A 14,837-nucleotide genomic window follows, 5' to 3' on the forward strand; every position below is an offset into this window, starting at 1 on the left:
TAGAGGCTGAACAATACATCTGGATGGCAGTATTTTTATACCAGTACAAATAAAACAAATTGACAAGAAGGGATGATGCAGCGAGGCTCGTGGAGATGAGGGTGAGGTTGTAAATAAGTGTTTAACATATCTCAAGTAATACGTAAAATGGAATGCACAGAAGGGCCGTTTAACTTAACCACCACACAGAGAGGGGAATTTTCTCAAGACAGTCTACAGGTAAAAGAGGCGAGGCGACAGAGAATTAAGGATTCACAAGACGATGGTTAAAACTGGAGGACTTAAAGGAGACAACACTGTTTCAACATGATAACTATGAGAATGTTTATTGAAATTATGTTGTAAAACAAAAACAAGTACACTGTATAACGTATCCGTTTGTCACAGTTGATACGGAAATTCGTGGGGGTGTAGTAAGTATTTTATGGAATGAAAGCTGCCGTAAGTAGGTAAGATAGGCTATATATAACTAGTATCTCCTGTAATAGAAAGAACTGCATGTCAATTCTGCATTTAACGAGCAGATAAATAGCTGAAATTAAAGTAGAATACCGAAAAGTGGGGGAAAAATAAAGTGTGAATTATTGTATTAGGTGTGTTGCCTGCTGATGAAACACGGAATTGCGACATGAAGACAATGGAATGTTAGCAGCCGAGGCAGAATTTCAAGGAAGGATGTGTTGTTGGGAGAATGCTGTGAGAGACATTAACTGGAAAATTCAGATTAAAGGAAAGGATATTCAAGTAAAATATAGGAGTGAATATGCATGCATTTGTGGAGATGACAGTATGTAAGGCCTACAATGATAAAAAAGATAGTTGGTGAGACAAGAGGGTGTAGGTGCCGAGTAGGAGTGTAAGGATTGAGTGAAGGCGAAAGTGTGAGAGGAGAGGACAGTTGTAACTTTTGCATCACCCATTCTGAAGTATAAAAGGAGAAGCCTCCAATAAATACTGATAGATAAGATATTATAATAATAAGGGCAACAAAATGATAAAACAATAATAGGGGTGTTGAAGTTCTGCCACAGATTCTTCATGATCCTGGGCGTGACCAGGACTCGACCACCGTGGTGGAATTTATAATTAAATTTACTGTAAACTGCGTTGTCTCTGTGAGAAATCTGATTTTTTTACAAAGTCCACTATCTTATAGTAGGTGGTCTTAATTAAACAGGTACTTATAAAGTTCTTCTCGAGCACTGTTAACTCACCACTTGTACCTCATAGGTGGCGGCACACTGGATATTTTTCTCCAAATAGGTTGCCCGTATTGCTAGGCGTTGGCCTTACGGCCCAACAAGCAGCAGGATTTCTGCTGTTGCGAGAAATGGACAACGGTTTGGTGTGGATCTTTGCTTTATATAATTTTAAGAAAATTTTGAAATAAATCATGAAACAATAATGATTTAAAATATGACACACAAATGGTGACATAATTCTATTTATTCGTCACTTTAAAACTTTTATAGTATTATTAAATCATTATTCAGGGTCTTCTTTGACCAGCCAGCCGCCGCCACTTTTAAAGAAACTTCACGACGCACCTATTGTCTTTTCTTTAGCCTTTGCAGATGCCTAATTTGTTTCAGCAATTGAAGAACTATAGCACAATCCTGCAAGGCCTCAACTGTAGTAACGGGATCCATGGCGAACCTCGTCTAGACGCTTTGTTGTTGTTTTCGTTGCGCTGGGCAGACGCGCCAACAAAACATCCTGGTGTGACGCAAACGTCTCTTTGTTTTGCTGGCCGGACCATGTTTGCCAAACATGTTTACAGGAAAGTGCCCAGTGTGCCGCCACCTTAAGTAACCCCACCATCAAAACAAGAACCATCATCGTGGATGTTCTATTTCTTTTTGGCTTCTTCATCACGAAGTGGCGGGTAAGAAGCCTCCTTGGCGAACACCTCGTCCTCCTTCGCCTGAGTCTCCGCCTGGGTCTTGTCCACGGACTCTTGTGACTTTTGGGTGCCCATCAGCAGGTCGGACATGGACATCCTACGGCACTCCTCGATCACCAGCCGCGTCGTCTCGTCTAAGCTCTCCTGCCTCCCGTCCTTCACTAAGGCCTGCACAAACACATATAACACTTTATAAGGCGGCGCTGTTCACCAGGCATAAGCTTAATAGACAATCACACAACAGTTAACAAAATTAACAGTAACACAATATTCGTAAATGTAAAATAACGGCCCGAGTAGAATAGTGAGGAACACACCTGAAACCAAACCTGCAGTCAGGAACAAACGTCTGTAACTATACCCTCTCCAACTATTAGTGTTATTTTTTTAAATATTATTGTTATTATATTTTTATTATTATTATTATTATTATTATTATTATTATTATTATTATTATTATTATTATTATTATTATTATTATTATTATTATTATTATTAAGTGTACCGTTAATGTAAGCTTAACATACAAATGTCATCAACCTGGAACAGGAACAGGGTTTATCCCGGACAATACACATTTAAGAAGAAAATAAAAAAAAGTACTTAATTTATTCACACTCATTAAATACAACAACAGAAAGATAATTACACAGTTTAATTGTGGTCGGTAAAAAGGATCTTAGCCAATGAGCTGTGCCATATCAAGGGTACCTTTACAAACTAGGGACACATCCTCTCTAACTGGTGAGTTACCTGAGGCGCGATACAGTGCTGGTGTTATCGTCTATAGAAGTGGGTGGAAATTGGTGAAGTAAATCTTGTGAACCGTGGAGAGAGAAATAATATTTCTTTCATATAACTAGCAATTTAGGATAGCTATACAAACTACATTTTGGGATATCTTGTTCAACAGTTCATAACTGTTATCAGTAATAATAAAACAATTGAAGTCGCAACAGCAATATACAAATAGCCCCGCCACTTACCAGGTAGTCATCAGGGGGCGGATTCATGAGTGTGAAGGGTGCCTCGGCGATGAGCTCCCCGGCCAGGGTGCCCATAGTGAGCTTGACGCGCACCACGTACGACACCACCACCCCGAACTGGTCACGGTGGCTTGGGTTGGTGAACCTGTCATACGCAACACCTGTTACTACCTCCACCTGATAACATTACCTGTTTGTTGAGCTAAATAGCAGCCATTCTTTCAGGTTCTACAGTGGTTTGACTCTGTGCTGCAATAAAGAATATTTATCAATCCGAGTGTTATAAGTCATATAAGGAGCAAGTGGAACTGAAAATTGTCAAGGTGGAAGCTTATAAACAATATCATCAGCTGCACCAACTATGATCGTGGAGACCACACCTGCAGTGATTCATGGAGTTCAGGTCTGCCGGCACATCATGCCAAAGTAAACTCTGTTGTTGATGTTTATAATGACTAAAACTCTGACAGTGAAAAAGACTCAAAGTGACTACACTGTGGTTTAGGTGGAGCAAAAAATGTTTGCTGGTATCAGGAACGTCTTAGTAGCTTAGCTATTGCCTCAGTGTAAGTCCCAGATAAGGTCATGGTGATCCAGAAATTATCCCAATAAATCATACAATACCTTAAAGACTTGAGGATAAATTCTCACTGATCCACATAAATCTTAAATGAGATTGATTAGCTCTTATTGACTCATACAAGACAAAGATTCCTTAAATAGGTTCTCACTAACTCACAGATATATATATATATATATATATATATATATATATATATATATATATATATATATATATATATCTTGATAAAATCACAAGGGAAAATGGAAACAACGGAGCACCTTAGCTTTCGTCTTTATTCAAGACATCTTCAGAGCTCCCAATTAATCATATACGACGCTGATGACTTAAATAAGTTATCACTGACTCACAGACAACTTATACGGTGACTTACAGAGTGGAGGAAGCAAGGTTGGTGTCCTCCACCTTAAGTCTCCCCTCCATGGCGATGCCTCGACGCTGGCGGTGGTCCTTCAGGGTAGGGGAGAGCCGGAAGGTCCTGGTGAGTGAGGACCCCGGCACCACTGGACACCCAACTCTAGGCAAGGACAAGTAGGAGACACACACGGGTTACTGACGAGTTGTAGGGGAGTGGAACGGGGATTTACAGGTATAGCGGAGAATAAGCGAAAAAATGGGTTCTATTAGGGAGTGTAGCGGAGGTTTAGTGAAGAAATGGGTTCTATTAGAGAGAATAGCGGAGGCTTAGTGAAGAAATGGGTTCTATTAGAGAGTATAGCGGAGGTTTAGTGAATAACTGGGTTCTTATAAGAAGGTCGTTCAGATATCTAGACGGTCAGTCCCTCGTAAAGATCTTCAAGAGTGAAGTGCTTCCCCATCTGGGGTACTGTCACCCCATCTGGTCCCCGAGATATGCTAGGGACTGTCAGCTGGTTGAAAATGTTCAAAGGAGGGCCACCAGACTGGTGCCTGCACTTCGGCACCTCAACTACCCTGAGAGATTGGAGCGCCTGAACGTGCCGAGCTTATATTACAGACGGGCAAAGGTGACCTAATTGAGGTGTATAAGCATCTCAAGGGGCACTACTCAGTCGAGTGTCCTTACTTGGAGCTGGCGGACACTCGCCCCACAAGGAGTCACAGCTCACGATTGAAGAAGCCGCAAGTCCAGAAAACAGTGAGAACAAACTTTTTCGGGGCGAGAGTTGTGAACTCTTGGAACAATCTACCAAAAAGTGTTGTGACGGCACCGAGTGTGAGCTCTTTCAAGACAAGACTTGACCAACACTGGAGCAGGTTCAGGTACATTTAGGAGCCGGTGCATGCCCAGTACTTGCCAACAGTGCGTAACAGAGACGTAACCGATCGCCCAAGTGGCTAACAAGCCGATCATTTGGTGAAGAGGATAAAAGAAAGAGAAAAGTAACAGAGACGTGACCGACCGCCCTAGTGGCTAACGAGCCGATCAGTGGTGAAGAGGAAAAAAGTAAAAAAGTGAAAGCCTATTAGAGAGTATAGCGGAGGTTTAGTAAAGAAATGGGTTCTATTAGGGAGTATAGCGGAGGTTTAGTGAAGAAATGGGTTCTATTAGGGAGTATAGCGGAGGTTTAGTAAAGAAATGGGTTCTATTAGGGAGTATAGCGGAGGTTTAGTGAAGAAATGGGTTCTATTAGGGAGTATAGCGGAATAGGTTCTATTAAAGAAATGGGTTCTATTAGGGAGTATAGCGGAGGTTTAGTGAAGAAATGGGTTCTATTAGGGAGTATAGCGGAGGTTTAGTGAAGAAATGGGTTCTATTAGGGAGTATAGCGGAGGTTTAGTGAAGAAATGGGTTCTATTAGGGAGTATAGCGGAGGTTTAGTGAAGAAATGGGTTCTATTAGGGAGTATAGCGGAGGTTTAGTAAAGAAATGGGTTCTATTAGGGAGTATAGCGGAGGTTTAGTGAAGAAATGGGTTCTATTAGGGAGTATAGCGGAGGTTTAGTGAAGAAATGGGTTCTATTAGGGAGTATAGCGGAGGTTTAGTAAAGAAATGGGTTCTATTAGGGAGTATAGCGGAGTTTAGTGAAGAAATGGGGAGTATAGCGGAGGTTTATGAAGGTTCTATTAGGGAAGTGGGTTCTATTAGGGAGTATAGCGGAGGTTTAGTGAAGAAATGGGTTCTATTAGGGAGTATAGCGGAGGTTTAGTAAATAAATGGGTTCTATTAGGGAGTATAGCGGAGGTTTAGTGAAGAAATGGGTTCTATTAGGGAGTATAGCGGAGGTTTAGTGAAGAAATGGGTTCTATTAGGGAGTATAGCGGAGGTTTAGTAAATAAATGGGTTCTATTAGGGAGTATAGCGGAGGTTTAGTGAAGAAATGGGTTCTATTAGGGAGTATAGCGGAGGTTTAGTGAAGAAATGGGTTCTATTAGGGAGTATAGCGGAGGTTTAGTAAATAAATGGGTTCTATTAGGGAGTATAGCGGAGGTTTAGTGAAGAAATGGGTTCTATTAGGGAGTATAGCGGAGGTTTAGTGAAGAAATGGGTTCTATTAGGGAGTATAGCGAGAGGTTTAGTAAGTTTAGAAAATGGGTTCTATTAGGGAGTATAGCGGAGGTTTAGTAAATAAATGGGTTCTATTAGTAGCGGAGGTTTAGTGAAGAAATGGGTTCTATTAGGGAGTATAGCGGAGGTTTAGTAAATAAATGGGTTCTATTAGGGAGTATAGCGGAGGTTTAGTAAATAAATGGGTTCTATTAGGGAGTATAGCGGAGGCTTAGTGAAGAAATGGGTTCTATTAGGGAGTATAGCGGAGGTTTAGTAAATAAATGGGTTCTATTAGGAGTATAGCGGAGTGAAGATGGGTTCTATTAGTAGCGGAGGTTTAGTGAAGAAATGGGTTCTATTAGGGAGTATAGCGGAGGTTTAGTAAATAAATGGGTTCTATTAGGGAGTATAGCGGAGGTTTAGTGAAGAAATGGGTTCTATTAGGGAGTATAGCGGAGGTTTAGTGAAGAAATGGGTTCTATTAGGGAGTATAGCGGAGGTTTAGTGAAGAAATGGGTTCTATTAGGGAGTATAGCGGAGGTTTAGTGAAGAAATGGGTTCTATTAGGGAGAATAGCGGAGGTTTAGCATAGAAAATGAACCTTGTTAGATATTATAAAGAAAGTTTAAAAATAATCTGAGGTGGGGCTCAGCAAAAAAACTCGATCAAGGGTTCAGAGAAACAAAAATGGTATTTTAGGGATTAGATTGGCGAGATAAGAGGTCTGAAGGGAGTTTTATGGGGTACAGTGGAGGCATGAGATTTAGACATGGGTTGCAGGAGAGAGAGAGAGAGAGAGAGAGAGAGAGAGAGAGAGAGAGAGAGAGAGAGAGAGAGAGAGAGTTTACAGTGGTAACTTTGCAGTCATCTTGAAATACCTTTGAAACTTTTTTTTGGCTTCCTACCCCGTAGCTATCCACAAACCCCATTCACCCTTCCCACCCGATGCGTACACATGTGTAGACACCCGTGTGTGTATATATGAGTTTGTCAATTTTATCTACACATGTGTACATACTTATGGGAGTGTCTACTTGTTCGTATCTACACATGTTTACATCTGCATGTGGTTTGGCATATATATATATATATATATAGTGTGTGTTTGTGTGGAACAGCATCTGTGTGTGCATTTCATCTTACTTTATGAGTGATGAATGTTTGGGCTAGATGAATGTAAATTTAATTCAATTGAGGGTTGAAGACTGTATGCAAATGAACACGTTACCAGGGGCTGTTGACAGCCTGGTCCTCAGATTGAACCTGAAGTAATTAGCAACAAGAATCCGCTTAACGGTGTTGTTGAGTGGATCAATGAACGAAAAGTGTCCGATTAATATGTTGTCGGTTGTTGAAGGTCAGCAGTGAGAGGATCAACCTTGGATTCGTCTGTAACGGTAGAAGCGTGCATCTTCTCTATTTCGTATGGTAATTTCTAGCAACTAACAGCAGCGCACATCCCGCCAAATAATAACGGAAATCGTTGAAAAGGGCGTCATGAGTGTATAATTGTCCAGTTTTTTCTCTGTAGGAAATTTTGATTTTTTTTTTAATTTCAAAGGGTGTGCGTCATGTCCGGAAAATTTAGAGTAAAGATAGAGTGTCTAGACAAACCACAGAGGAAAATTCGTTCAAGGACTGACACATGGATGGTCGCACAGATGACACCTTCGCCTGTGTTCCTTTTCGGGATGCAGGACTTGAAGGAAAACGACAATTCAAATCCTTTTCAAGGGGAGCAGGATACTGTGACAAAACGCAGGTCATATAAAAGTAGTTGAAAATTTTGTATGTGGAGGAATATTAATACTTTGCCAGCGTCCCTTTACCGCACCATAGTCCCGCGTCAGCAGTAACAGTGGCGCTCCTCCACAATTGCCTTCTTCTCCTCAAAGGAGCTGAGTGGCGTCGAGGGCCCCTGGCCTTTATCACATTTTGTAGGTATCTTTAGCCTTGTTCAGTCAATTATCGTGGAAAGTCAGAGAAAGTTAAAAAGTAAAACAGCTACAATGAGTGAAGAAATTCTAGTACTGATGAATGTTTACATAAACCGTTAATTATTATTATTACACTACTACTTTGCTGTCACTCGGAATCGAGTATGACAATCATCCAGCTATGATACGATGATATGAGTTTTAATGATGTCACCTTCGTTGATGAGCTCTGAGGTGACTAAAGAGGCTGATACGGGACCGGCAGGGCCGTCCACAGATGCTGCACGGGTGGACGGCTGCATCAAGGGCGGCAGCGTCTTTCCGGGGCTGGCGCTTGTCTGCTTCGGTATGCAGTCGAGCTAATTCGAAAGTATTGACACCTCGTGTGGTGCTCTTCCAAGCGTTACGGTGTGGAGTAATCATCTCCCAAACGAGGGGGTCGATTTGGCACTTTTTTAGGTTTGTCTTAAGACTGTCCTTTTACCTTTTCAGTTGCCCGCCAGCGTTACGTTTACCATTCGTTAGGTGACTGTAAAGTAGCTGCTTTGGTACTTTACTGTCGTCCATGTGGGAAACATGGCCAGTCCAACGTAGTTCTTCATGGACAATCGTAGCCTCGATGCTCCTACAGTTGGTGTGAGCGAGAATACTGGCAATTGTTCTTTTATCATCCCAACGAACCCGGAGAATGGAACATAGACTACGTTGGTGAAAGTTTTCAAGTGCCTTGAGGTGCCTCTTGTATGTGACCCCATGTCTCGCTGCCATACAGCAGCGGTTAGCAAAGATCATCTCAGTGGTGCCACGTGATGCTCTAAAGCCACATTTAGATTCTGGGAGGAAGAAGTCTGTTTAGGAGAACTCGGGCGATAATCTTGCCAGCTGTGGACATCAGTAAGATCCCGCGGTAGTTGCCACAGTCTGACAGGTCTCCCTTGTTCTTATAAACATTGACGATGGAGGCGTCTTTAAGAGCTTGGGGGTAATTTACCCTTTTCCCATATATTCTCCAGGAGAGAGTGGAGACGGCTGGTAAGCAGAAGTCCTCCTGCTTTATACACCTCGGCTGGGATTCCATCAGGCCCTGAGGCTTTGTTATGTTTCATCTGCTGGAAGGCAGTAGCTACTTCATCACACACACACACACACACACACACACACACACACACACACACACACACACACACACACACACACATACAGTACAGGGTGAGCATAAAGTCTTTCCCTGATTATGAAAAATCATATCTAGAAGACCATTCTAGATAGAAGCATGAATGTTGTAGCATTGTGTAGACGAATTCATAGATTTTTTTCATGCATATTTTAAGCTGCAAAAACTGTATGTTTGTACCTAGCATATGTTTTATGTAATAAATGTTTGTAATCAAGGAAAGACTTTATGCTCACTTAGAGGTGTCCTGGTCTTGTGTTCTCTATACGTGGAGTTCCCTCACAAGAGTACCCATACAGGAATAACCCCCCCCCCCCTACGCCCCTTAGTCAGGAAGTCCCACAAGATGGGAGACCTTCAGAGGTTGGTTAACCATTCCATCATATAAATAACTCACCAGTGGCATGATATAGATATGCATCCTCACCTACACCTAACTAAATCTTCATTCCCTCCTACACTTTTACCTACACCTACAACTTCCCCAATGCCTGAGTGTTAGGTGTTTGTAGGGCCTCCCCCACATCTCTCAGTTCTGAAGTGTCTCAGTATGGCGCGTCGTCTCTTGTGTTTCACCCACTCTCTCTCTCTCTCTCTCTCTCTCCTTTAAGAGTTTCATATAGTACAACATTTCTCTGTGCCTCTCCCCCCTGCCTCTGCCTCACCTGCAGGTAACAAAAGTGTCATGACATTTAATGAGGAGGAATGTGACAGCTCATTTACCAGGATGCTGACATTCCTTCTTCACTCTCTCTACTCTTATTCTTGTTCAATGATATGCCTATTTTGGGCTGCGTCATCAGCTCTACACCCGCTTTTTCATGATAGAGTTACAAAAGAACCTTTTTTGCTGAGTGATTTGTTTTCATCCGCCATCACCTTCTTAGATGTGGTCCTCGCTCGCGTGGCGCTTCTAGGCGTATGACTTTTTCCCCAGGTATATGTTCATGTTTGCTGAATGTCCCTGGCAATTTCACTCCACCTCATGCTGCAGCCAGTTATCAATCCTTGACCGCTCTTCCTTTATGTGTACGTGTGTATAACCTCAACGCTGTTACTGCCTCCTACCTGCCCTCTTGACTCCTATCTTAGCATCTCAAGATTTCCTGATTTAATCCTTCCATCCGGTTGTTGGTCATTGTATTTTCAATTTTCTTGGAAACCCCTACAATATTACCTACACTACAGCTTCACCTCGTTAGCCCTTTCAAAGGCGCTTTGTAGTTTTGTTCGAGATCGTTGCTACAATTGTTCGTTGACACACTGTAAATACCTGTACTGTATTTTATCAGAGACTAATAAACGAATGATATCAATTGCTAAATGTGTGAAATGAAACTATATTTATATTATTAACACTGAACTACTACTACTACTACTACAACAAAAAAATACTAATAATGATAATAATAGTAATAATACTAAAAACGATACTACTACTAATAAATTCTAAGCTGTTTAACAGATCATGACGGTACAGTAGATGCTCTGCTCTTCAGCCTCAGCAACACACCTCTCGAGTCACCTGGCGTCGGGAGTCACTGTGTCGGTGTTGTGCAAATCTATTCAACTCTGTGTCACCACTCACCAGTCGTGTCTCACGCCGGGGATGATGAGTCACGCCCCACCTTCCCGTCACCAAGGTCAGTCAGTGTCTTGCCAATTTTATTTGTTGTTTTTCTTGAAGGTCACAAATTAACGATGAATCAGTCACTCAACAGTCAAGGTCGAATTTGCCGAGATATTTATCAGTTAACTCATGGCATCCACTGTATTGGTTTTGCTTCAGTTTTTTCTTCTAGATGTTCGTGAACCAGTAAGAGTTCTCACACTGGACCGGATAGCAGGTTCACTCATCTCCACGTTCTCACAATAGCAACTGTTATGGTCAAGGAACTCGAGGAAAAAAGTCACGGCTTGTTGCGAGCATCCTGTGTGACGATGGCGCCTTGGAGAGACAAACTGGTCAGGGGTCCAGATTCACGAAGGTAATTACGACGAATAATTAATATAATTGAGGATATGGAAATAAACCTGAGTGACTTATAAAACTTTCATTGTTAATGATCCTTAACTTGATGCTCGTTTGATCACTTAACACCACCAAGTAGAATATAAAACTGTCGTATACAGAATCTTTTAACAGAATTCTGTCCCTTAGTTATGTCTCCTGACTGGTTGACAGTGAACATAACTAGGTAAGGGAGGTAGTCAGCGAACTTTTTGTTATTTTTATTCGATAATTTTATGCCCAAATTTGGTAACCAAATAACCTCTTGTGTACGGTGTCGTCTCTGAGCTGAATAAAATCGTCTGGCGTTAGCCAAATAAAATTTAAAAGTGATGTCCTCGTAGTGACGGGGTAAGTGGATAAAGTCTACTAATAAATTCTTCTACGTCTTCAGTTACGAGGAATGTTAATCAAAGGTTTCTGTGCACTTTTCGATATAACTACGATTACCACAGGCAGCCGCTGTTTACTCACGCTCCTTGCAAATGTATTAAGGATAACACTGGAGGGTGTGAACACCAGTACTTTTTTTACGGGGATTAGCCACCCGGGCACAGGTCACTGACCCACATCGTTGTAGTTTGTAACAGTGCATCTGTACCACAAGATGTTTACATCGTGTTGTTTTTTGTGCTGGATATCAAATTACAGTATATGTTTTCCCTAATCTGTCCTAACCCTCAAAACAAGATTTAAAAGTTCGTTAACTGTATGACCTCTGTAATTAAAAAAAAAAAACAGCAAACGGATCAAATTGTAATTGAATATTGATTAATCAAAACAAAAAGCACTGGAACTAACTGTGACTCGATGCTGCAGATGGTGTTTCTGATCTGGCCGGTGGGTCCCAGCGACACGTCACACAGCTGCACCACGCTCACCTTCACCTTCTTCACCTGTTTGTTGGAGTTGTTCGTCACGTTCACAGTCATCCCGATCGCCTCCTCGTGGTAGTAGATCTAAAGTAGAACAAGTGTGAGGGTGCTGAGTCATGGCTGTTCTGGTGATTATGAAGCTCAAGGTCGAGAAAAGTTGTTGCTTACATGATGGTGGTGGATGAGAAGCAGTGGTGGTTATATTTTTGGTGGATATGTTTCACATCCACCACAAATGTAAACAACGATACCATCTGAAGCAGTCATGGCGAGGGTGTCAAAGATAACCGCATAAAAATTTCATGGTCCACTTCCTAATATACACTTTCAACCAGGAAACGACATGTTCTTATAAAGGGGACTATGGTCCCACCTGCCAATCATTATATTCAGTGTAAGAGGTCCCGTGTGGATTTAATATATACATTCACTTGGTCATTGGATCAATGTCACAGTAGCTTCAGGCATCAAGCCACAGGACTGAACTAACCACTTTCTCCTGTTACTGTGATATTGAAGAATGTAGTGTTCACTGTTTGCCGCAAGAGGACACGGACAAGAAAGTTTTTCATTGTAAAATGGGCCATTTTTACAATCCAAATTTTGGAAGTGATAATAAAAAAGTTACGGGTATATCTCGAAAAAGTAAGACATAAACCAGAAATCATGGTACTGTAACCATTTATACAGGAAAATTATTTTGATATTTGAAAAAAATAATAATGATCTAAAAAACTTAAATAGATAGAATGTTTTACAACACAACTCGAGGAAGATTTATTATATATTTATTTCAGAATGTTGAAGGTTTTGAACAATTTGAGGAACAAAATCGAATCATTCAACACAACTGCTTCTTCTTATAATAGGATTTCGTGCTTATCTTCCTTCTTGTAACTGACTGATATATTTCCATAGCGCTGCCAGCTCACTGTACAGTTCGTCGTGGCTCTCCAGATCCTCAACATAGTAAAGGCACCTGGGTCAAGGAAAATATAATCAATACCTTGGTGAAAGAACTTACAAATGAACCTTTTTCTAATTGAGTTAGAAACAGTGAGGACTGGATTCGAGAGTAATTATTTATTATTTTTTTTTACGCAGCCAGCCTAGGGTCACCCACCGTCTCGTAGCATCATCAAGGTTACTAAGTTATTTATAGTAAGCAAAGTCAGCTGGACGGTCAGAAGTCACGAAGAGGTTTAGCTACATCAGGCATACTAATTTCATTAAAAGGAAAAGACCATGAAGATATAAAGGACTTGGATGACGTAACTCGGAAACTCCTTTATAGAACACGCATGTCGTTATGATTCTCATACGGACGATATGAATATGAATTAAAAGTATGTCAACAAGATTGTATGTTAAGTCGAGGTTCCCTGTAAGGCTTCTGTCTCACTCCTCCCGTCACTGCTGCGTCTCCCTCATACCCTTCCTCTCTCATGCATCTATCCTGCTTTATTCTACACTCTTTATTGTTTTCCTTCTCTCCTACTTTTCCTTCCTCTTTCTCTGTCTATCACTTCCTCGTTCTTCCCGTCTATTCTCGCTTTATCTTCTGCTTGTTATTTTATTTTTTCGTTTACTTTTGTCTAATTGTTATAGCTTCCCATTTTCATCCTCATTCCTCCCACTCCCATCTCCCCAGCAACCCTCACAACCCCTCTATCACAAAAATTATTCCTGGTACTTTAGTATGGCGATAACGTCACCTTCAGTCTTCACGGTGGTAGATCACGCATGATCTTGCCAGCTCTTCCTTACTACCAACTTTACCTATACCTAGCAAGTCTACAACATACTTGCTTCTCTACATAAACACGAAAACGAGTGTTGTGTTTAGAGTGACGATGGTTATAAAAACATAATATTGTTCTACATCCGACGTTTTCTGCCGATTAAAAAAAAAAAAATTGTTGGGACGGAAGTACTCTGGCTGCTTTTGTACTGTACACACTAATCTGTTCCTACCAAAAACCACATTTAGAAGCCGGATAGATATGTATAAGAACGGCCACACCGTATAACGCACAATAACGTACATATTCAGAAATATTAGTACAAAACTATATACACACCTTGAGTGAGCTACGGTACTGACCTACTTGTAACATTTGACGTGACTACCAAGAATTAACTGAGATACTGGTACTGATCTTCTTATATAGAGTGACTTGGGACACTGAACTGCCAATCTAGGATAGGATACTGACCTGCCTGTCGAGGGTGACCTGGAGGTGCAGTTTGCCAGGAGAGAGCAGGAACTCCTTGGCACAGGAGGCCATAGGTTGACGACCTTGTTTAGCCGGGGCGTACTGCATCCTCCTGCCGAGACACACATCATACTCAATCGGTCATTATTTGTCTGACAATTCTCTGTTTGTTTGACAATAGCAATTTTAACTGAGATTAGCTTATGTTTGTAAGATAATTAATTCAGTGTAAGTGGTAGTGTGTGAGGCCAATATGTTTCCATATCAAAATGGTTAGTATTAGATTATACAACTGATTAGTCAGCTTATCAAAAGAGAGGGGGAGAGGACCTACCTGACGAGGAGCCTGACACATGAGCGGCGGTGAGGCTGCTCGTCGTTGCTGGTGCCCACAAACACCCGCAACTCCCAGTGTACCCCACATGGTCGACCTGTCTCCTCCTTCCCTGTCAAACACACACATGCCAACACTTTAGTGACCTATCGCACACACCAACTTTAATCACACACACACACACAGCCGTATGATAACAAACACAGACGCTAACGCACACACACTTACATACCTTGCTGTATGGTGACAGAGGCCGGGGCGTTTCTAGGGAGCTCCAGGTGGAAGGGATATGAGTTGGTCCCTAGCTTCTTCTGCAGCCGCTCCTGTAGGTGGAGACAACACGATCAG

General features: G+C 41.6%; 1 protein-coding gene across 1 annotated transcript in view; it reads right to left on the bottom strand.

Moving 5' to 3' along the window:
* The window catches only part of LOC121865483 (phosrestin-2-like), a 38,428-nt gene continuing 23,591 nt past the window's right edge, over positions 1-14,837 (bottom strand). Inside the window, exons 4-10 of the mRNA XM_042364976.1 lie at positions 14,722-14,812; positions 14,490-14,601; positions 14,156-14,267; positions 11,866-12,023; positions 3,846-3,989; positions 2,890-3,034; positions 1-2,071 (exon numbers count right to left, since the gene is read on the bottom strand). Of these exons, the coding sequence (XP_042220910.1) occupies positions 1,850-2,071; positions 2,890-3,034; positions 3,846-3,989; positions 11,866-12,023; positions 14,156-14,267; positions 14,490-14,601; positions 14,722-14,812 (984 nt within the window). The 3' untranslated portion in view covers positions 1-1,849. The remainder of the gene's footprint in view (positions 2,072-2,889; positions 3,035-3,845; positions 3,990-11,865; positions 12,024-14,155; positions 14,268-14,489; positions 14,602-14,721; positions 14,813-14,837) is intronic.

The sequence above is a fragment of the Homarus americanus genome, unplaced genomic scaffold (assembly GCF_018991925.1).
Source record: "Homarus americanus isolate GMGI-L3 unplaced genomic scaffold, GMGI_Hamer_2.0 scaffold25483, whole genome shotgun sequence".
NCBI classification, from domain to species: Eukaryota; Metazoa; Arthropoda; class Malacostraca; order Decapoda; family Nephropidae; genus Homarus; species Homarus americanus.